Genomic DNA, 24,269 nt, shown 5'->3' on the forward strand with positions numbered 1-24,269 from the left:
GTCATTGCAGTCCTCCGAATCCAGTCCGTACCCAGCCCAGATGGTGGATCAGCACCTAGAGACGACCTCTACAGCACTGAATGTCAGCAGAGACCACATCGACTAGATGAGCCCCAGAGACGGATCCCCAGTGAAGACCTCGTCACCTAGACAGCTGTCAGCACAGGACCACGGTACCTGGTGAGTCCTCTGTGTCTGGCCAGAGGAGAACTGGCCCCCCGACTGGTTTCTCCCAAGGTTTTTTTCTCCATTTGTCACCGATGGAGTTTTGGTTCCTTGCCGCTGTCGCCTCTGGCTTGCTTAGTTGGGGACACTTCATCTTCATTTTATCTTCACACAATATTGTATTTTATTTTGTTGTATTTGATTAACTACCTTTACCTGAAAATTGAGTGTTTACTTTTGCCCTTTGCATTGTTGATGTACTTTTTCCTATTTATTACTGCACAGCCGCCTTGTCACAATTCTGTATTGTTAAAGGCAGTATATAAATAAAGGTGATTTGATTTTGATTTGAACTGTCACAAGTCCTGTCCGGTCTGCCCACCACCAGAGGTTGCCTTGCCATCATATTAACACTCACACTAAACAGACTGTCACACACTTTATAAATACAAGGCCGTCACCATCATTCTGTGGCTGAGTATTGTCTTGCATTTAGCACTCTCCTAGTGTTAGCAACTTTACAGAGCCACTTCCTTTCCTGAGTCTAGTTTTGTCTTGTTTCTAGCCTAGTCATCCATGCATTGATCCTAGCCTGGTTATCTCGTTTTGTCTGCCTGCAGCCTTTAACCTTTTGTCTTGTCGTTTCGGGCTCTGTTTGCCCCTCATTTGAACTAATGACTGTCTGTTTGGATTACCCATTTGGCTCGCCCCTTGGAGTACATTCACCGTTGATCGACCCCTGCCTGTCCCTGGATTACACTTTCATCTTGCCCTGTTTGTATCTGTGTTTGACCCCTGCCTGCGTATGACTATGTCTTTGTCTGTAAATAAAAACTTGCTTTTCCTCTCGTTCGCTCCGTAACATTAACATTCCCAGAACATCCTTAATTTTCTGTGAAGGTCCTCCAAATAATGTCACCTAACACTTTAAAGAACTCCACATCATGACTGTCTTGGACCGTTATTAGGTGACGTCCTTGACACCAGCGTGGACGTTCTGAGAACGTTTTGAGAACATCAAATTTCCAAATTAAATATGGTCCCCTAAACAACCTGAAAGCATCCAGAATGTTCTGTGAAAGTTGACTGACACGACCGTGCGGCTAAAGTAAATGCGGCTAAAGTAAACAACTGTCTCATAAGTACGGTCATCACCCCACAAAAGAGATGGGCGGGGTGAGCAGAGCTCATTAGCATTTAAAGAGGCCTGCAACAAAATGGGTTGCTGTGTGAACAGAGCTGACAATGTTAAAAGGGTATTTTCTACACTACCACTGAGAAATTTTAACCAAAGCATGTTATAGACTTTTCATTAAGACCCTAAAGAATCATATCAACTTTTGGAAAATGGGCATTCAATGACACCTTTAAAAGATAAAAAAAGGATGAAGTCTGGAAATATTTCTCAAGTGATACCTTAGTTAATATGAGACTTAAAGCTCAGATCACAATCCAAAATGACACCCAGGTTCTTTACCTCTTCCTTAAATTGTAATGCTAAGGAATCCAATTCAGCTTCGATCCTCTCCTGCTCAGGTTTTTTACCCACAATAAGAATTTCGGTTTTATCTTTGTTCGATTTTTTAAAAATAAAAAGCATTTATCCACTGTACAATGCTGGACAGACAGTTGGACAATCTCTCTTTTACAACAGTGTCCCTGGACACCCTGAGGTATATAATTGTATGTCATCAGCATAAAGATGGTAATTCATGTCATATTTCTGAATTATGCTACGCAAAAGAAACATATATAACGAAAAACTAAACCTTACACAGTCACATGTACAGTCACCTATATTCACTAAAACCAATTTAAAACATTACCAGAGGAACCAAAAAGTTTTTCCAGTCCATTAATCAGAATACAATGATCAACTGTGACAAATGCTGCTTCATATAATATCTTGGAGAGAAAAGAAGAGACTCTATTACAGGGGTGCTCAACCCTGTCCCTGGATATTTACCCTCCTGCAGAGTTCAGCTCCAACCCTGATCAAACATAGCTGAACCAACTAATTAGGATCTGAAGGGGCACTTGATAATTACAGACAGGAGTGTTTGATCAGGGTTGGAATTAAACTCTGCAGGAAGGTAGATCTCTGGGAACAGGGTTGGGCACCCCTGCTCTATTACATCTCGTTGTTTATTTATCATGCTGCTCAAAGAATTATGGGTAGAATCTTCCTATAATCTATTTTGATTCATCAACACAGTTGCACTGATGACTTATAGTCTACCCAAAACCCAGCATAGAGCGGCTGAGTGAATGTGGTCTGGACTGTGTGGATGAGGCTCACTGTGTTTCTGTAGACGCTGTAGAAGGACAGAGTTCCTGCACTGTGATCCACAAACACTCCTATTCTACTGCTGATGGACTTTACAGGGAGATCAGTCTGTATGTTATTGTGTCTGAATGAGTATCTGGAAGGAGAGCAAAACAAACTCCAGGACTGATCATTATATCCAAACCAACACTCATCACCTCCCTTCCTGCTGATGCTCTTATATGATACTGATATAGACACACCGTGATTCCCACTCCACTCCAGCTCCCAGTAACAGCGTCCCCACACACACTCCCTACACAACACTTGAGACCACTGATCAAATCTTTCTAAATGATCAGGATGCGACTGATTTGTGCCAGTGTTAATAATTGCTCTGTTCCCTTCAGACAGACGGAGCCATTTATTCACTGTGTTCGGATCCAGAGTGAGCTGATGAGAATCTGACAGAGATAAAACACATCAGAGTCAGGAATTATGAATCCGTTTGGTCTTTTCATGTACTGTAGCCGAGCTCTTGATGTTCAATGTACAGTATAATCAGTGTCTCAGTACAGATGATATTTTGTGCAAACACTCATTTACATGATCAGTTATAAACCTCATCTTTCACCTTCTACAGGAAGAACATGAACACGCTCAGTGAGTTTTTCTGCTTGTTTTCTTACTGACTTACATTGTAGGAAGTCGTTCCTGGTCCTGGGAACAATGTTGGTGAATGTGACTGTGGAAATCAACAGACATGAACAGTGTGATTCTCATGATCCTGCATCCATTCCTAACACATTTCTAATATGATGTTCTCCATGATATGAGACGATGATGGACTCGTTTCTGAGAGCAGATGAATCTCCAGGACTTTACCTCTGTCTGAGATCTTCTTGAGCTCCTCTTTGCAGAAATCCTTCAGTTTGTCTCTCAGCTGATGAACAGATTCTCTCAGTCCATCAAAAGGGACAAGAGAACTGAATGGATTGTCATTTATGTCTGTAGATTCATGAGGTGCTGAGAGAGACTGGAAACTCTACAGAAAACAGAAATCAAAACTCATCAGCTCCACACTTCACCCAATAACCTGCACCAACATCAGATTTGACTTGACTGATCTTTAGTAACTCAATCCAGCACTTTCACAGCATTATCTACTTACATTCTTCTCATGTTCATGAAATCACATTAGTGATTTAATCAAGTCTTGTGGAAGTTATAAAGATGTGGTATAGCCCATCATTCAAGAAATTAATGAAAGATCAGTTCGATATGAAATTTAAAGCCAATAAGCTTACACAAGCTAAAAAACTGATTATAAAGTATTGGAAAAAACAGTATACCATACAAAACACAATATACAAAACAGTAATAACACTTGTCTTGTGGATATGTGTTTATTTATAGAATGATTTGTCATAAATATAATGGAGAGTCCTTTTAATGGCCATTATGTGGCTATTTCAAAGGGAATCTCTAAATTCTTTAGGTCTGCTCTGCCTTTAAAAGCTGTCTGTAGTTCAGTGGGTGGATTGCTTGTTGAGTGAGGAATGTTGTGGATTATTTAAAACAAATTATAAAGTGTCTGACTGGTTCAGCCATTACACCACATTGGTCCTCAGTTCCACCGGCTCTGGCCCAGCCTGCTAAGCCCCAGCCTGCTAAGCCCCAGCCTCCACCTCGGTTCCCGTGAGCCTGTGGCTCCAGACCTCCAGTGTAACCCTGGGCCTCTGTCTCCTCGACTCTGCCTGGGTCTCCACCTCCATGAGCTCTGTCTCAGTTAGTTGTCCCCCGGTTCTTGTTTTCCTGTTTGATCAATTACCCTGTTTGTTGAGAAAACTACTAACATGAGACCCATTTGAGAGAGACAGGATAATATTTAATATTTTCAAGTAATCTCAGTCAGTACCAATCATTTATTGACAACCTACATGTCCATTGTCTTTTCAACTTGTTGTTTCTGAAATGCGACAGAGACACTTTCTCACACAGCTAAGCAAGATTATTTGCAAGGTCTTACATGTTACCCATGTGAAACAGATACCATCTTGGCCATCACTTTCTATAGACCAGAACAACTTGAAAATCTGTGAAGGTTTTAGGGGTCACCATCCCAAGAGATAGCTTTTTGCTCTCTGCTGGCTAAAGAAATTTGGTGTTTGTCAGGGCTCTCCCCTCACAGTCTTGTCTGTGTTGTCTTTGTTTCATGTTTCTATGTTTGTGTTGTGTCTGAGCACATGGACCTGTCTTTGTTGTTGCCATGTGCTCCTCTTGTCCTGCCTCCTTGTTTCCTGTCACCACGCGCCCCCTTGTTTAGTCCTCATTTGTCTGAGTGTTGTCACCTGGTCCTTGCGTTCCTTTCTCGTTTGTCTGAGTATTTTCACCTGTTCCTTGTGTTCTCCGCTCCTTTATATTGTTCTCCCTTTCCCTCTTGTTTTGCCAGTTCATTGTTAAACCTTGCTGTTTATTGTTCTTAATCTATAATTGCTATCTCGTCTTACCGTTTGTGATACTGATTATTCCCTGCCAAGTTGTTCACTTAATTCTGTTTCTTGTCAGTCTTTAGTCTTGTCTTGTCTGGTCCTGTCCTGCAGGCCAAGCTCCTGGTCTCCTTTGTAATAAATTTCGCTTTCGCCAACCTAGGGATGCCAATTAAGGCAGTGAATTTAGCTTTCGCCAACCTAGGGAGGTGAAATACGGTAGTGATGGGTACTCATGTCACAGCTGACGTTATGATTCTTGGATCATGTGTCAATTAATGTGTGGTTATGAGTACATCACATAAGAAAGATTGGTGGGATCTCTAACTTGTAGAACCTCTTCTGTATTATCAACACAAGGAAGACACAAGTTGTAATAAAATAAATTTTATTAACAAGATAGACAAGAGTAATCAACAACTACTAAATGAATACCATGAATGAAGAAGGAATAAAGTGCATACAATGCATAAAAAGCAAGTGATTATGTTGGATGTTGCTATGTCAGAGCTATGTTATCTGGAAAGATAAACTGTTGCTACTCTGAAACAAATAAGGTGAATAACCTTACTATGCATCAAACAAATACATGTAATTTGTTATCAACTGCAATCAGCTATATAATACCTAATGTAACTTAGAAAATCATATACTGATAATATACAACAATGCCAAGGTCTCTGGAAGAGGTTTGGAAGTGATATTTACGTTCGCTGTGGTTGAGTGAGCAGTCTGGTGGCGGCGACTTCTTCCACTGGTTGCGCTGGTGGCAGTACAGTGGGGAAAGGAGCAGGAATCCGTTTCAACAGCCTTGAAGGTGAAGCGCTGTAGGATGCTGATCTCCTGGAGCACCAAGGGTCCTAAGATCTGGAACACGCAGATGTGGCCCTGGAGTAGGTGCTGAAGGTCCTTATCTTGGAACACGCAAGCAAAAGTACCTGAAGTGAAGGTTTGCTCGCCGGAGCTTAACCTTGTTGCAAATGTCTGTGTGTCTTCTGCCTCTCTGGGCTAGAGACTCAGAACTTGGTCAATACGCTTTTTCTCTCTAGGATGGAGACTCAGGATGCTGCATCAATTGTTGTTTCGCTGAACGTAGATTATCTCTTTCCTCGCAGGCTAGAGGCTCAGAATGTGGTCGTATCTGTTGCTGCCTCAAAAGCTGGAGACTTGGACTTGGTATCTGTTGTTGTCTCACCTATGCAGGCCGGAGACTCAGAATGGGGGTTGATCTGTTTCTGTCTGATCCCTTACAGAACCGAGACTCAGAACGAAGGTTGTTCTGTTAGTGTCCTTTCTTTTACAAGACTCAGACTCAGAACTGTGTATCTGTTACTGTCTCTCTGAACGGGAGACTCAGAACTTTGGTGCTCTGTTTGTGCCTCTTAGACATGCCGGAGACTCAGAACTGTGTATCCTGCTATAGTCCCTTTCCTCGCGGGTAGCAGACTCAGAACTAGGAGTGTCTTTTGGAAGGTTACCTTTATCCCTTTCCGATGAGGAGGAGATTGCAATTTGGCGCTTCTCCATTTCCATGCTGTGATTGGCTGGTTCCATCAGAGTGGGGGGGGCACGTGGTGGCCCACCCTTCTTTCCTCCTGTGGAATTTATTTGCATAGTCCAAACACAAAGTTAGAAAAGTGTCACTAAAGTTTTACCGGTGCATTTTAAAAACCATAACCAGAATGCATTTGGCAATGTTACGAACACATTAAGTCCAAACATGATGGGAGAAGATTGAACTGTCATGCATGCATTCATTTGTACATTAACAGCTAAGTTTGTGTAAGGTGTTGCACTACACATTGCTGTCACAAGGAATACTTATTTCTCTGAATAAGTATAAGATGTGTGTGTTGTAGTGTGCATCAGTTTTAAGGTTTGAAAACAGTTATGAATGGATTTGGATGGATCTCCATGATCTCTCTTAGTTTCACCAACTGCTGCTGCATCTGGAGGTCCTAAGGAATTTTTATGGTCGGTCACAGGCCAAACCCTTAGGAACAGTCTCAAGGTGGGTGAAGGGCACAAACTGCATTTTGACCAATAGGAAGTTCTGTCCTTCCCGAGCTTTGCACCAAAGGTGGTCTTCCTGTGCTCTAAGAGGTGTCTGGCTGTTGTCCTGGCATCTTTATCCGATGCCGTTGGACAGTCTGTTTATGTTAGTTCACCAAGATCCAATCAAAATGTAGCAAACCTGTCCACTACACCTTTCTCTATCTGCCTCACAGCTAGACGTCTGCAGAGCCTGTGGGATCACGAGTGTGGAGGGGCTGCGCCTCAGGTTCCTGTCAGGTCACTGTTGCTACTACCAGCCTCCAGCTTCGCTGCCTACTCTCCTCTCTGGTGGTCTGCTTTTCTGAACTGGACTCTGTGCCCATTCACCTGCCTGTCTACGAGTCTCTCCCTGCCCATTGTTTGGACTGTGTTCACCGACAATTCAATCTCCGTCAAGTCCCACCCTATCAAGTATGCTCCAGTCCCTTCTGAGTCTGTTTAATTAACCTCTGTTTTTACTGTGTCAGCCATGAATAACCCTATGTCTGAGCCAGACAAGTCAAATGTTATCCCTCAGTCAAGTAAGCTTGTTCCAGCCAAGTTGAAGTCTGCTGGGTCTGTTTCAATCACTGCTGAGGCGACAGAGATCACTGTTTTTCCCCCTGAGTTGGCTGAGTTAGCTGCAGATACTACAGAGGGGGACAAGCTCACAACATCAACCTGTCGAAAGCAGAGGAAAAGGCCCATCCAGAACAGGCTCAGGTCCCAAGTCTAGAGATTCGAGAGGATCCAGATCTGAGAGCTCCAAGCCCAGAGATCCTGGACGACCCAACTCTGGTCCCTGGTCCAGCGACATTTCCAGAACCAGAAGTCATGTGATGCCCTCGGAGATGGTTTCTGCCCATCCTGTCATGTTATCCGAGGCCTCTTGTCTGTCAAGGCCTGTTACGGCCAAGGAGGCCATTCTCAAGCCAGCTTCAGAAGAGGATGTTTCAGAGCCAGTCAACCCTGCTCAAGTCACTTCCAAGATAGCCAGGTTGGCAGCTATCAGATCAGTTCCTGTCAATTCTAAGCCAGAGTCCATCTCTGTCATCCCTGAATTGGTCACCTCCAATACTGTTATCCAAGAGCAAGTTGTGCCTACCACAGTCATCACCAAGTTCCTTCTGTCTTCAAATGCACTCTGGTCATTCAAGAATCAGTCAAGTCTAATGTCGTCCCTCAGTCTATAAGGTCTGTTGCCTACTTGTCAAGATAGTCCGGATCAATTCCTATCTCTGCTGAGACAACCAAAGCTGTTGCCTCCCCGCCTGTGTTGGCTGAGCTAGCTACAGATACTATAGAGGCGGTAAGATGTGCAGCTTCAATCCATCAGAAGTGTAGGAAGACGGCCTGTACTGTGCAGTCTAAAACCATTCCTGTTTTGTCTACTGAAGCCATGCTAATGAATCCGGTCTTGTCCAAAGATTGTGTTCCTGCCAGTCATGTCACATCCATGTCACATAGAGGACGTTCCTGAACAGCCCACTCTCACTGTTTTGGCCACAAAGGTCAGTCAAGCATCTCCCTTACAGCCCGTTATGGTCACAGAGGCCATGTCTGAGACTCCTGCTGTTGCTGTTGTGTCCCCAGAGGCTGCTCCTGAGCAGCCTGTTCTAGGCGTCTTGGCCATGGAGGCCATTCCAGAGGCTCTAATCCAGCCTGTTATGGCCACGGAGGCCATCTCCGAGCACCCCGCTCTCCCTGGCTCCAGTGCCCAGCCTAATGTTGGCTTTGGTCCCTGAAGAAGTTTCTAAGTCTATGTCAAAGCCTGATCCGTCTACCCTTAAGGACACCCCAGAACCTGTCTCCCAACCTGTTCCCAAGACTCTTCTTGTCAGTTCCCCTGATTCTGTACCTGTCACTAAGCCCAGTTGGAAGTCCAGACCAGTGAGGCCATTCCCTGCTCCTATGGGAACACCCAGTCAAGTTCCCTTCCCTCCATTCCCACCCTCTGTGTCTCCTAAATTTGGTCTCCCTAGACCAGCACCTCCCTGGTCAGCCATGAACTGTCTGCCTGGTTCAGTTCCCACCCACCTCTCCCCTCCCTCTGTGTTTCCTAGCCAGTTTTGGGTGTTTGAGATCAAGAATTGGTTATCATCTATACAGGGTATGTGCACCGTGTTTTAGAGTATGCAGTTCCAGTTTGGCACAGTTCATTGACAACTGATCAAATTAAAAGGCTGGAAAGTGTGCAGAAACAGGTCTGTAAAATTATATTGGGACAAAAGTATCAAAGATATTTTGACATCTTCTCACACTTGCAGCAGAGGGAGCCCTCAGGGAGCAGTTGACCAGACACCAAATGAGGAACTCGGATAAACGGACAATTCCCAAGTGCCGAACAGAAAAATACAGGATATCATCTATTGCTAGACTAGAGCTTTAAATGTTTATCACTGTGTAAGTGATAGCTACATTACGGAGCCAGTTCCCGGTCCTAGTTCTCAAGTCTAGTCTAGTCTTGTTCATTGCCTGCTTTCAGCCATGTCTTGATCCCAGCCTGTCTACCTTGTCTGTTCTCTCTCTCTCTTGGAATTTAGTCAATTCCCTGTATGGTTGATTACCCGTTTGCCCCCCCTTGCCTTCAATATACCTGTTTGCCATTGTCTAACCCTTGACAGATGGATCCGCATGCCTCTCATCTCAGTCGCTCCATAACAGTTTGCTATTTTTCTCCATAATACCCTATTTTCACCAATAACCTAGAATAGATTTAATAAGTATATTATTTTACTGAATATGCACTTCTTAAATGTTTCTGGTGAATGCAATCACTGATAATACTAGTATAAATTGTAAAAATAAATAAATAGAAAATTCACTGATTACATAGTGATTGAGTGACAATGTGCTAACTATTGAGTCTAACTCAATTCTATGTTTTTTAACCACTGCCATCACTTTAAAACAACACAAAAAAGGGGTGGGAGCTACAAAATAGAGTGTGGCTTCCTCCCATTGACAGACAGGTTCATGACACAAATGCGCAATTTTTTTCCCCCCAATCCACTTCAGCGCAAACTCAGCCCCACAACTGATTCTAAATATTTTGAAATATAAGTCAGTAACAATTGGCTGAAGCCAGAGCCAATGGTGAAAGTCTTTGCACGACAAGACCCCGCCTCATTTTGGAGGTTCTGCCCACTTTCGGAGATCTCCGGTCTGCAGTTATACATACTTGCCAGAATGTGTCTCAAGTCCACTATGATGATGTTCTTCTAAATCTGTGTTACCTGCAGGAACTGGATGTGATCCTGTGTGTGTGAAAGCTGCTCCAGCTCAGCGTCTCTCCTCCTCAGATCATTGATCTCCTGCTCCAGTCGCTCCAGTCGTCCTTCAGCTTGACTCACCGCTCGCTTTTCCTGATCTCTGATCAGCCGTATCAGCTCAGAGCGGCTTCTCTCAATGGAGCGGATGAGCTCAGTAAAGATCCTCTCACTGTCCTCCACTGCTGTCTGTGCAGAGCGCTGTTAGGACACACAGTGATTCAGGCTTCAGTGGGACTGAAAGAGACAAGAGAGTCTGAACTGAGACTGAGACAAACTTCTCTTTTTCTCCAGACTCACCTTATGAGACTCCACAGCCTCTCTCAGCCGCTGAAGATCTTTCTCTCTCTGCTGGATTCTCTGCTGGAACGTCTTCTGCGTCTCCTTCAGCTGCTTCTGCAGGACAAACAGATGATAGTGAATGTCACAGAAAACTACTGACACTAAATCATCATGTGAACAGATGAATCCAGTAAATGTAGAACTGATAACTAATGGCTGTCGTGTGAAGTGTGAAAAGCACAACAGCAGTCTACATGAGCTAAACTGTGGATCTTTAGGGGCCAAGCCCCGAAGGTATGTAGACACCTATTGGATGATTCTTCTTCTTCTGCTTCATTCTATGGCAGCCCATAGAACCATATGGTAAAAAGTTGTGAAATTCGGCACACAGATAGAGGACAGTCTAGTTTTAAAACTAGTTTTAATCTTTTTGAATGTAAAATTAACTGCTGTGCCAAGATGATAGCTGGTTAGAAGCACTGTGTGAAGTCTTTAGAAAAAAATGACCAGAGTACTAAGAAATAAGTGTAATAAAATAAAACGAAATAAAACGAGTGTCAGCAATATTTCATCAGTGTCAAGTTTTAAATACCTGTTTCTCTGTCCTCTGTGCTGCAGCTGATACAGTGTCGTGGTTTTTATGTTCATCCATCGTACACAGCACACATATACATTTCTGATCAGTGCGACAGAAAACCTCAAGGATCTTCTTGTGTTTCTGGCAGATCATCTCCTGCAGTCGTCCAGTGGCATCAGTCACTTTGTGTCTCTTTCCTTTAAAGAAGCTCTCATGTTGTTCAAGGTGATTCTGACAGTAAGAGTTCAGACACACCAGACAGGACTTGACGGCTTTGTATTTTCTTCCAGTACAGACGTCACACTGCACATCTCCAGCTCCAGCGTAACAGTCAGCAGGAAGTTTGGTCTTCTTCAGTTTCTCCACCATTTCAGCCAAGATGGTGTTTCTAGCTAAAGCAGGTCTTGGACTGAAGGTCTGTCTGCACTGAGGGCAGCTGTAGACTCTCATCTGATCCTCCTGATCCCAGCAGCCTGTAATACAGCTCTTACAGTAACTGTGTCCACAGGGAATGACCACTGGATCCTTCAGGAGATCCAGACACACTGGACACAAGAACTCATCCTGATCCACCAAAATTCTGGCTTCTGCCATTTTACTGCATGAATACAGAGACACAAACACACAACAGCTCAACCACACTTCAGTTTCTCTTTCCCTAAACTGATGAGCTGAACTAGTTTCCTGGTTCCGTGTTGTTGTATGATGTGTGTAAAAGTTGTGTGTCTGTGAGTCTGTAAAGCAAAGCATGTCGTTCCTACTCCTTTGAGTTTAATTAAAATACATCTGGCTGTTATTAACGTAACGCCCTGACTAGTGGATTCAGGTGTGTGTAATTAGAGATCAAACTAAACTGACTCTCTTGGACTAGGAATGGGGAAAACTGGGGGAACAGTGAGCCTCCAGACTAACAACTGAGACCAGTGGCCTGATTTAATATTAATATATGGTTTGCCTTTTGGAAATGCACATGTTACAGTAGCTTGAGTTAGGATGCTTAAGCAAATGTATTTTCATTAACACAAACAGTAGCATCTAACAATTTTAACAACTATTTTTTTTTATGTTCTTACTGAGTTAGAAGTTTCTTCCACTAAAATTAGCCACTGGTCTTCTATGGTATTTTCATTTAGATTATGATTACCACAGTTAAAACCACACATGCCACCTCACTACCAAGATGAAAAATAACAATACTGTTTCTATGGTATCTACTTTATGGTATTTAGTCTATAAGCACATTTATGTATAAATACAAATGCACACAACTATCAATAATGTTTGTAATTTGACCTATATTTCTTGACCTTAATAAATAAAAAACGAAAGGAAAAAAAGGAAAGGAAAGGAAAGGAAAGGAAAGGAAAGGAAAGGACGTGTGGCCTAGTATGGTGACCTATACTTGGAATTTGTGCTCTGTATTTAACCCATCCAAGTGCACACACACAGTAGTGAGTAGTGAACAAACACGCACACACACACCGTGAACACAGACCCAGAGCAGTGGGCAGCCATATTGCTATCGCTGCGGTGCCCGGGGAGCAGTTAGGGGTTCGGTGCCTTGTTCAAGGGACTCACCTCAGTCGTGGTATTGAGGGTGTAGTTACTGTATGGGGTTATGTTTGTTCCTTTATTGCAAAAAAAAAAAAAATATATGATTATGATCCACAAGTAAATGTAAAGCTTTTCACAATAGAATGGAATGAGATCCACAAATATACTTTACCTAGAATTTATTTATATATTGCTTTCAGTACATGTATGGATCTATGCAAGCATCAAGACGTGCTGACAGTTCCATAAATATGTTTACTGTTGTCTTCTTTTAAGAGCTGTTTTACAGCAGAAATAAATTTTGTTTGCATCATTAAAACATTTCCCTGTTTAACACTATGAAGCTGCTTTGACACAATCTGTATTGTATACAGCACTATAGAAATAAAGGTGACTTGACTTGACTCCACTAACTGTCTACTCAAGCCAATCAGATAAAAGGGTGGGTGGGCATTTGTGAGCCTCCCCCAGAGTCCAGGGGACACACACCTTCAGCAGTGATGCAGTGGGTGGGGCTTATCTCCTAGCTCTCGTGCTCGCCTGCATAGTCCACCGGTGAAGGCTCAGTTGCAGGCTCTCGCACCTTGTCCGACATTGTGTGATGCTCAGGCTCTGGGGTGATCCTCAGCTTTGTCTCCCCATTTGGCGACGGCTCGTCGGTCGCAGTGGACTCGTGCTCTCCATCATCAGTGGGCTCAGGCTCTTGCTCCACACAGCGGCTTCATGATGCTCTCTAGACACGGGATAATTGCCTCCCTCTGGTACTGTCCAATGGTGTCTATAAGGTCAACGGGGCGGTGGTAATTAGCCCCAAATCAGGACAGTGAGTTCAGTACAGTGTCGTTGAACGCCATTACAACGGCTGAACTCAACGCATACTCCAAGAGGGGCAGGTATCAGCAGGGCTAGAGAGGTGAATTTTGCAGAGATGGGATCCATTGGGGAAAAACAAAAACACAGAACTAAACATGAAAATCAAACATGTGGTTACATTTTTTTGAAGGTTGGGTCTTCTGTCAGCAACTGTGTCACAGGGACGATGTGGAGACATGGATCAAAATAACAGTCTTTAATGTAATACTAACACAAGGGGTAATCTACACAACGGCTTTGACAACATGATGTTTTAGACCCAGCAAATTCAGACAGCACAGACTGGGACCTAAATGCATGGGGAAATGAGGACAATTAACAAGACACACCTGTAGTAAATGACATGATTAACAAGAGACAGAAACTGGGTCACGAAGAGCTCTTAAAGTGAGTGCTCCTAATCTCAGCTTGATACCTGTATAAAAGACACCTGTCCACAGAAGCAATCAATCAATCAGATTCCAAACTCTCCACCATGGCCAAGAGCAAAGAGCTGTCCAAGGATGTCAGGGACAAGATTGTAGACCTACACATGGCTGAAATGGGCTACAAGACCATCACCAAGCAGCTTGGTGAAAAGGTGACAACAGTTGGTACGATTATTCACAAATGGAAGAAACACAAAATAACTGTCAGTCTCCCTCAGTCTGGGGCTCCACGCAAGATCTCACCTCGTGGAGTATCAATGAGCATGAGAATGGTGAGGAATCATCCCAGAACTACACGGGAGGATCTTGTCTATGATACCAAGGCAGCTGGGACCATAGTCACCAAGTAAACAATTGGTAACACTACGCCGTGAAGGACTGAAATCCTGCAGCACCCACAAGCTCCCCCTGCTCAAGAAAGCACATGTACAAGCACGTCTGAAGTTTGCCAATCAACATCTGAATGATTCAGAGGAGAACTGGGTGAAAGTGTTGTGGTCAGATGAGACCAAAATCAAGCTCTTTGGCATCAACTCAACTCTGCGTGTTTGGAGGAGGTGGAATGCTGCCTGTGACCCCAAGAACCCCATCCCCTCGTCAAACAAGGAGGTGGAAACATTATGGTTTCGGGGTGTTTTTCTGCAAAGGGGACAGGACAACTGCACCACATCAAGGGGACGATGGATGGGACCATGTACTGTCAAATCTTGGGTGAGAGCCTCCTTCCCTCATTGAAAATAGGTCGTGGATGGGTATTCCAGCATGACAATGACCCAAAACACATAGCCAAGGCAACAAAGGAGTGGCTCAAGAAGAAGTACATTAGGGTCCTGGAGTGGCCTAGCCAGTCTCCAGTCCTTAACCCCACAGAAAATCCGTGAAGGGAGCTGAAGATTTGAGTTGCCAAACGTCAGCCTCGAAACCTTAATGACTTAGAGAGGATCTGCAAAGAGGAGTGGGACAAAATCCCTCCTGAGATGTGTGCAAAGCTTTTGGCCAACTACAAGAAACATCTGACCTCTGTGATTGCCAACAAGGGTTTTGCCACCAAGTACTAAGTCATGTTTTGCGAAAGGGTCCAATAATTATTGCACTCATTAAAATGCAAAGCATGTGAATCAATGGCTGTCGCTTCAGTTATGATGAATGGCGCTCTGAGCGACTTATATAGAGGTTGGTTCTGCCCATTGTGGTGGACTAAAGCGCCATTGGTTTGTGCAGTTACACAAACGTTAAAAAATCAGGCTTCAGTTACAGGGAAAAACAGGGGGTGTCTCATCAACACAACACTCGTTCCCTTATCTCAAGGAACCGATGTTACGTCAGTAACTGGAGTGTTTTGCAGACTTGGTCTAAAGATCAGGTTTATGAGTGAATAGTTTCACTGAGAACCTTCTGAGATGTACACCACTGCTCGAACTGATTCTTAGTCTGTTTTGCAAACTCAACATAAGTATAGTGAGCAAGTCTGGCACAACATCAAAAGCTCCGGTGGCAGGGTTGGGGTCAATTCAGGAATGAACTCAACAATTCCAATTCAAAGAAGGAAATGGAATTGGAATTGGAATTCAACAACAATTACAGGAAACAGAGTTGGAATTGAATTGGAATTACAGGAAGTGGAATTCAATTCAGGGAAATTCCAACTGAATTCCGTTTATTGCTGTTTCTGAGCATTTATTGCATTTAGAGACATACATTTGAACTTTATTTATGATGCTTTACAAATACCAAGTAATGTATGAAATAGAGTTGATCAAATGCAAGTAAATAAAAATGAGAACTGTACATTATGAATTAATAATTGAATGACAGTGGGGATAAGTTTCTGTATGTACTATACATTCAATATATGATTACCACATGAGTCATGTTCATTCATGTATTTCATTCACTTTTTATTGCATCGAATTATCATCATTTCCTGAAATTTGGTATCGCTAAGACTGCATCTCTCAGGCCTAAATATCTCAAGTGGAATTTAGTGGAATTTATTTGATTTCAATTCTGTTTCCTGACATTCCAATTCAATTCCAATTCCATTTCCTGTCAGCTGCATGCAATTCCAATTCCAATTCCATTCCAGGAAGTGAATTGGAATTTACCATTCATTCTCAATTCAATTCATGAATGGCCCCAACCCTGTCTGGTGGTAAGCATTTCAGTGAGCATTTCAGAAACTGCTTTCAAGTCCAACTTCATAAAAAAAAAGCCTCTAGCCTTTTCGGTAATACTTTAGAATACAGATCCTTCATTAATGAATAACTGCACAGGAATAAATGACTAATGCACTATTAACATTCTAGTAACTACTATTAACTAACAAGAAACTCTGATCAACAAATCAGTAAGTAATAGTGCTCAGTTGAAAGTAGTAGTTCACTATTAACTAATCAGTAACTACTATTTTTTCATATCTCCCAGAGAACTACTAAGAACTACTATATACATGTTCATAATTAATGTGAATGATGCAAAATGTATAATTAATTCTAAAGTAAAGATCATGGTAACCCACTAGTAATGACTCAGGTAATACCAAATACTTCAGAAGGAATTACTATTTTTTTTTAGATCTGTATTTTAAAATAAAGATCATGATAACTCCTTAGTAATGACTGAAATCATGGTAAGCTATTGAGACATATGTAAGGTTTTGGATAGTAATGACTCAAGTGTTACTACATACTTCAGAAGGAATTGCTAATTATTTGGATCCATATTCTAAAGTGAAGATCACGGTAACCCACTAGTAAGTAAGTGTTACCAAAGCCATCAGAAGTATGACTATCCAGAACCTTACAAAAACCTCAATAGTTTTTAATGACTTTAGTTCTACTAAGCAGTTACTAAGCAGTTATCATGATCTTCACTTTAGAATACAGATTCAAATAATTAGTAATTCCTTCTGAAGTATTTGGTAATACTTGAGTCATTACTAGTGGGTTACCATTATCTTCACTTTAGAATTAATTATACATTTTGCATTATTTACATTAAATATGAACATGTATATAGTAGTTCCCAGGGGCGTTTCTAGCATTTTAAAACATCCGGGGCTGATGCCAAAACATCAGGAGCTAGTGGTGTTGGGTGGGAGCTCACATCATGCTCACATAAGATTTTGTTAGACACAGGTGGTTGAACCTGGATGGGGTCTGGGGGCATTAAACTGGGGGTTAAAGACCTTGTCACACTATGAACAACAGTAAATAGTAATCACTGCAAATAGCAAGTATTTAATAAATATATAATAAGTATTATAACAAAATTATAACTTTATAAAAATATGTTAGACAAATAAAATAATAAATTTGAAGATGTATTTATAACTGTAGCAAATATATAGCTGCATGCAAAAATAGGGCCCTATTTTTTCCCAAATTTCTTTTTTTTTTCTTCTTCTTCTTTTTTTTTTCTTTTTTTTTAAATTCCGTTTTCTGTTTTCATTTTTCTGGACTTCTTTTTAATGGTTAAATTTAATTTTATTAATCAAAATGTAATTAATCATGTGTAATTAATTAAAACCGTGAATCTTATACAATTTACTGTCAATTTATTTAAAAGTTAAGAAAAATTACATGTTTAGGACCCCAATAAATGTTTTATTTTTTCTCACCTTACGTTTTGTTGTTACCAAATATGTTTTTAGCATGTCTGTTTATTTGAATGCATAAAAACAACTTTTATTTATTTTTACAATAGCCTTATGGAATTCAGTGTTGTGTATTTTTCTGGTTATCAAATGAAGGTATGAAATATTAAATAAATTGATCTAATGAAAATGATATTTTATTTTTGGCAAATAAAGGAGATTTACTATTCAAATTTAAAACATGGTAGAAATATTGGGTGAAAAAATTGTATACATTTTTATTAATTAATAGTAGTAGTAGTAGTAGTAGTAGGCACGTAAATTATACTGAATGGTTAATAAAGTTAAAATGAACTTTTACTTTGATGGGTTGCCGTGAATATCTTTAAATTTCTGTGTGTATATTTGACGCTTGTTTTACTCAAATGAAACCGTGAAATGCTCATGAAGTGACTCTCAGAGCAGTTCTGAAGATGTTGTTAATGTATTTATGTTCTCATTTAGTGAAACTGCAGACGCTGAAATCAAACCGCGCGTCCGCCCCGTTCAATCATAAGAAGACGCATGATTCATATTTAAATAGTCTTTGGCGGCATAATATTTACAGATACTAGTCCATATCGCGACTTGATTTAAGTGACTAACTTTTGATTAATTCATTCAAACTTTGACAAATTCCGTGGAAATCATAGGACCAAACAAAAAACAAACAAACAAACAAACAAAAAAACATTCGGGGCTGGAGTAAAAACATTCGGGGCTATTAGCCCTAGCGACGCCCCTGGTAGTTCCTAGTAGTTCTCTGGGAGATATGAAAAAAACTGTAGTTACTGATTAGCTAATAGTGAACTACTACACTCAACTAAGCACTATTACTTACTGATTCATTAATCAGAGTTTCTTGTTAGTCAGTAGTAGTTACTAGAATCTTAATAGTGCGTTAGTTATTTGTTCCTGTGTAGTTATTCACTAATGATGGAACCATATTCTAAAGTGTTACCACCTTTTCTTCTGTAAAGCTAGTTCCTCGAGCCAAAGCTGAATTGCAGATTTAAAAAATAAGCATATCATACATCATACTTATATCATGCTGTTTGCGGTCAAAAACAACAGCATTGAAAACAAATAGGAAGTAAATTTAACCTTATGGAAAAGTTTGGTCCTGTGCCCAAACAAAATCTGACTGAAAGCTCATTTTTTGAGATATCAACCTCATTTGGAGCACAAACTGTTTACAATCACATTTACATGTATTTATTTAGCAGACGTGGCTTTGATTTTCACACAGTTTTAGAGTAAAACATGTTTTAGAAAATATATATTTTATAGAAAATTTACAAATAGTAATTTTTTATTTATTATACTTTTTTATTTATTTTATTTATTATACTTTTCAGCAATAGAGACCAAACTTAAATCTGTGCTCCAAAGCTTTTTTTTTCTGACAGTTTAAGTCAAAAAAGGCATTTATAGGTCCGAGCTCAACACCACCGTACAAGCAGCATCAGAGGGTTCATCAGCAAAAGTCTGTTCCTCATCCTGCAGCAGCTTCCAAGCAACTCATACTGATGATGATAAATGATCATTAAAGCACATTATTGTTTCACCGCAGGTCATGTGTGGTCAGTGGCTGATTTCAGTCTTAGTCAGCGATTCAGTGGAAACTAGAGGCTGTTGTGACTGTCAGCGTGTGTGTGGGACGATCAGAGACACAAAAATAAACTCACTGACTTCTGTGGCAATGATACAAATGGGGACGAGGGCTGAGTGTGTGTGTGTACTTGTTTTTGCTACATTGTGGGGACCAAATGTCTCCACAAGAATAGTAAAACCTGAAATTTTTGACATTGTGGGGACCGGCTTGAGGTCCCCATGGGTACAAAAGCTTATAAATCATACAGAATGAGTTTTTTTGAGAAAGTAAAAATGCAGAAAGTTTTCTGTAAGGGTTAGGTTTAGGGGTAGGGTTAGGGTAAGGGGATAGAAAATACAGTGTGGAGAGTATAAAAACCATTGCGCCTATGGAGAGTCCCCACAAAGATAATAAACCAGACTGTGTGTGTGTATGTGTGTTCTTGTTTATCCTTTGTGAGGAGAATGATAATAAAACCTGATTGTTTTTCTACATTGTGGGGACTGGCCTGCAATCCCCACAAGGGGAAATAAAAATTAAATAAAAAATACAAAATTATATTTATCTAAAATTGAAATGATGCAAACAGGTTTTCAGTAAGGGGTAGGTTAGGGTTAGGTTTGGGTTAGGAGATAGAAAATATAGTTTGGTCAGTATAAAAACAACTAAATAAAATCTTACATATTGACACATCCATTTTAGAAATGTAATAGTCTAGACGTTCATTGTAAATATGTTAAGGAGGATGAAAGCTGTTTTATATATTTAATAAATGTGTGTGAGTGTGCAGGAGGAGACACAGATACAACACTGACTGAACATCATGAATCAGACACAATCAGTGAAAAACACTTTTATTCATTGGTATTTAATGCTGGAATGAAACAAAGGCAAATATTGTCGTCCCTCTAGTGGCCCTTCAGAGTAAAGCTCTACATCCACACACACCACACACACAAACACACCACAGACACTTCTCTATGTAAACTGGAATATTATGTTGCTTTATCACACATTAATCAAGCAGATGAACTGAAGAAACATATCCAGTACAGCTCCTCTACATGAGGAACACTGACACTGATTTATCAAACTCTTTGAGAAAGTTAAGGCACATGGAAAACTGTCAACAGCACTAACATTCACTCCAGCAACATCAGCGTCTGTGCGATTATACTTTGACCCATTTCCAGTTTATATACAGTAGTTGATATTTCAAAAGCAGAGGAATGAATCTGTTCTATTATTGTATGTGCTGTTTTCATTCAGGTTGAGCTCCAGCTGATCCAGTGCGGCTCTGAGCGTCAGATGATTTCAGACTCGTGTCGTGCCAGAGCCGCAGGAAGAGTCACTGCACAGCGGCCCGGGAAATGAAACCTGGACCAGACAGACCAGACAGAATGAACATCACATCCACACAGCACTGATTCACTACAGCAAACACACCACAACACCACAACACAACACATCCAGCAGTCTGATCATTACACCTGTGTGTGTGTGTGTGTGTGTGTGTGACTGATCACGGTCTCAGTCCATATCTGACCTTTTCAAAGTTTACTTATTATTTCTATCAACAGTAAATGCTTTTAAAAATAGTTTTATTACGGAAATAACACTTTAAAATTATATACTTCAGTGTAAAATGAATGTAATGTTTTCAGACACTTAACTGCATGTTATTTGCAATCAAATAAAAATATATTATAGTTTAAATTTATATTAAATGCAATTATTTAAACTTTAGAGTGTTTTTGAAGCACTTTAGTACATCTTTGTTTGTAATATCATAATTACTTCTATTGTCTTTAACATATGGATAACATACTGCTGAATGTACAGACAACCATTTATAAACTAAAATTTATTTTAATGACATTTCTGTTGAAACTCATGTCACGTATTTAAATATATTTTATTATACATTTATAAAGTTTATTTCATTTAAAATATATTAAATATTCTATTAACAAAAATATATTAACACAATAAAAGATGAATAAAACAATGATTTAAAGTAAATGTTTTATTGATTTCATTTGATATTATTACAATATCCACTTTTTAAAAATGTTAGTTCACCCAAAAATAACAATTCTGGCATCATTTACTCACCCACAAATTGTTTCAATTCTGAGTTTTATTCTTCTGCTGAACACAAAAGAAGATGTTTTGAAGAATGTTTGTAACCACACAGTTGATGGTAGCCATCCACTTCCATGGCATGTGTTTCCATACTATAGAAGTCAATGACTACCATCAACTGTTACTCACATTCTTCAAAACATCTTATTTTATGTATGAGAAAGAAACTCGTACAGGTTTAGAACAAAGAATTGTCATTTTTGGGGTGAACTAAAGGAGAAGTCCACTTCCAGAACAACAATTCACAAATAATGTACTCACCCCCTTGTCATCCAAGATGTTCATGTCTTTCTGTCTTCAGTCATAAAGAAATTATGGTTTTTGAGGAAAACATTTCAGCATTTTTCTTCATATTTTGGACTTCAATTGTGTCCCTGATTTTGAACTTCCAAAATGTAGTTTAAATGCGGCTTCAAAAGGCTCTAAATGATCCCAGCCGAGGAAGAAGAGTCTTATTTAGCGAAACGATCAGTCATTTTTTTCGAAAAATAAAAAGATTTATACTTTTTAAGCACAAAAGTTCTTGTAGCACAGACTCTGTGATGTGCGTTCTTGAATGATTTGTTCATTTTGAACGAAACTTTAATGTGACTCGGGAAGAATGAGTCGTCTCAGGGAGTGATTCGTTCAGTCGCGCATGTGCAACATCCTATTAGGTTCTGAACTGGCACTAGTTCACCTGTTTGGAGTCTTTGGGTTTTTCGAGTCATTCGTTTATGTTATGGGGCTGTCACGTGATGCTGATTTTGCTAAAATGAATGAAATGACTTGAAAAAATATTCGTTAAAATGATCCAAACTTCCCATTACTACTACGAATCACGTCTTCGAATCACCACAAGTTCATCGTCTGTGTACTCCGGCTCAAAAAGGTAGAGTATGGCGAGAAACTCCATGTTATTTTCTCCTTCAACTTCAGAATCATCCAGCATCGTTGTATCTTTTTGTTTGTAAAGTGTTTGACTTACTTGTACTTTCTTAGTCTTTGCGTGTTCACTTTGTAAACACTGGGTCTGTCGTTTCACATGACCCTTTCGACGTGATTCAATAATATGTAGTGTCATGAACGCACATCTCAGAACCTGTGCTACATGAGCTTTTGTGCTTAAAAAGTATACACATTTTTATTTTCCGAAAAAAATGACACTTGTTTCACTAGATAAGACCCTTCTTCCTCGGCTGGGATCGTTTAGAGCCTTTGAAGCTGCATTTAAACTACATTTTGGAAGTTCAAAATCGGGGCACCAATGAAGTCAATTATATGGAGAAAAATCCTGAAACGCTTTCCTCAAAAACCATAATTTCTTTACGACTGAAGACAGAAAGACATGAACATCTTGGATGACAAGGGGGTGAGTACATTACTTGTAAAATGTTGCTCTGGACGTGGACTTCTCCCTTAAGAAACACAGCCAAGAAAGTGTCTCACATTAAGTCACTTAAGTGGTGTTTTGTTTTATTAATATTATATTATATCGAGATATGAAGAACACTACAAGTGCATATTTAGTACAGTAAAGTACACATCTGGTTCACACTGGTCTGCTAGTTTCATGTTTCTTGTATCACAGCAGAAGAAAATCAGTGTCATGTTGATGTTGTATTGGTGTAATAAACAGCTGAGGTTTGTGTCGCTCCTGATCGCTGGACATTATTCCTTCTGTAATTATTTTCAGAAACATCATATGTTCTGTGTTTAAGTGTGAACAGCAGGTTAGACTCACTTGAAGCGTGGTGTGTTTACTGTCATCTTAGTGTTGAATTCGGCCACCGGAACGCCGCGGGACGCCACCTGTGGGCCGAACATGGCTGCTGGGTAAACGACCGAGGACGTGCCGACCTGAAGACACGAACACAGTACAGACAGAACTTCAGATGCACATAATTGAAGAAAAAAACAAAGCAGGCGTGTTTATCTGGTCAGCAGAAGCTTTCAGAAGTAAAAGTTTCACATCGGAGTCAAACTGACCACCAGACAGAGGTCACACGTCTCCAGCTCCTTCTCCACTTTAGTGAGGATTTGAGAGTCCAGAGTCTCTCCAAACCAGATGACATGCGGCCGCAGCAGCCCGTCACAGCCCTTCTCATCACACCTGAACACACAGCACCAGATATCACACACACATTCAGCATGAAAGGACTAGTTCAGACAAAACTGAACATTTACTGAAAATGTCACCAGTGCTCACCAATGGATCCTCTGCAGTGAATGGGTGCCGTCAGAATGAGAGTCCAAACAGCTGATAAAAACATCACAATAATCCACAAGTAATCCACACCACTCCAGTCCATCAGTTAACATCTTGAGAAGACAAAAGTTGAAACAAACCCATCATTAAGATGTTTTTAACCAAAAAATGAGTCCATAATCCATAATAACACTTCCGCCAGTGAAAAGTGGTCTGGTCTGAATCAGGAGCGATATCTGCACAGAACAAGCACCGTTTACAAGCCAAAACAGCTCTAAACAAAAAGTGGCTGGATTTTGATGTGAGAGACAACATGAGATGGACTTTTTCACTGGAGGAAGTGTTATTATGGATTATGGACTATTGCTATTATGGTGCATTTCAGTTAAAATGTCTTGATGATGGGTTTGTTTCATCTTTTGTCTTCTCAAGATGTGAACTGATGGACTGGAGTGGTGTGGATTACCTGTGGATTATTGTGATGCTTTTATCAGCTGTTTGGACTCTCATTCTGACGGCACCCATTCACTGCAGAGGATCCATTGGTGAGATAGTGATGGAATGACACATTTCTACAAATCTGATGAACAAACAAACTCATCCTAATCTTGGATGGTGTGAGGGTGAGCACATTTTTAGCACAACTGAATTGAGATACCTGGGCAGGTCTTTGACAGGTATGAGCGCGTCAGGTGCGTCAGGATCAGGTGATCTGTTGGAGTATGAAGCGTGACACACATGATACATCATCACAGTCATCATGCTGACCGA

At 40.6% G+C, this 24,269-nt stretch overlaps 1 protein-coding gene and 1 pseudogene across 3 annotated transcripts in view; both read right to left on the reverse strand.

The window, feature by feature from the left end:
- Nucleotides 1-24,269, reverse strand: part of LOC127173652 (NAD-dependent protein deacylase sirtuin-5, mitochondrial) — an 86,577-nt gene that overhangs the window by 56,309 nt on the left and 5,999 nt on the right. For 2 of the 3 annotated variants that reach the window (XM_051123563.1, XM_051123575.1), the window contains exons 6-9: nt 24,157-24,210; nt 23,279-23,402; nt 23,034-23,149; nt 20,013-20,542 (exon numbers count right to left, since the gene is read on the reverse strand). In XM_051123563.1, the coding sequence (XP_050979520.1) occupies nt 20,470-20,542; nt 23,034-23,149; nt 23,279-23,402; nt 24,157-24,210 (367 nt within the window). In that variant the 3' untranslated portion in view covers nt 20,013-20,469. Of the gene's footprint in view, nt 1-20,012; nt 20,543-23,033; nt 23,150-23,278; nt 23,403-24,156; nt 24,211-24,269 lie in introns of those variants that run through there. The other variant, XM_051123569.1, reaches the window with a different exon arrangement.
- On the reverse strand, nt 2,352-11,676 carry LOC127173263 (tripartite motif-containing protein 16-like; annotated as a pseudogene).

The sequence above is a fragment of the Labeo rohita genome, chromosome 2 (assembly GCF_022985175.1).
Source record: "Labeo rohita strain BAU-BD-2019 chromosome 2, IGBB_LRoh.1.0, whole genome shotgun sequence".
NCBI classification, from domain to species: Eukaryota; Metazoa; Chordata; class Actinopteri; order Cypriniformes; family Cyprinidae; genus Labeo; species Labeo rohita.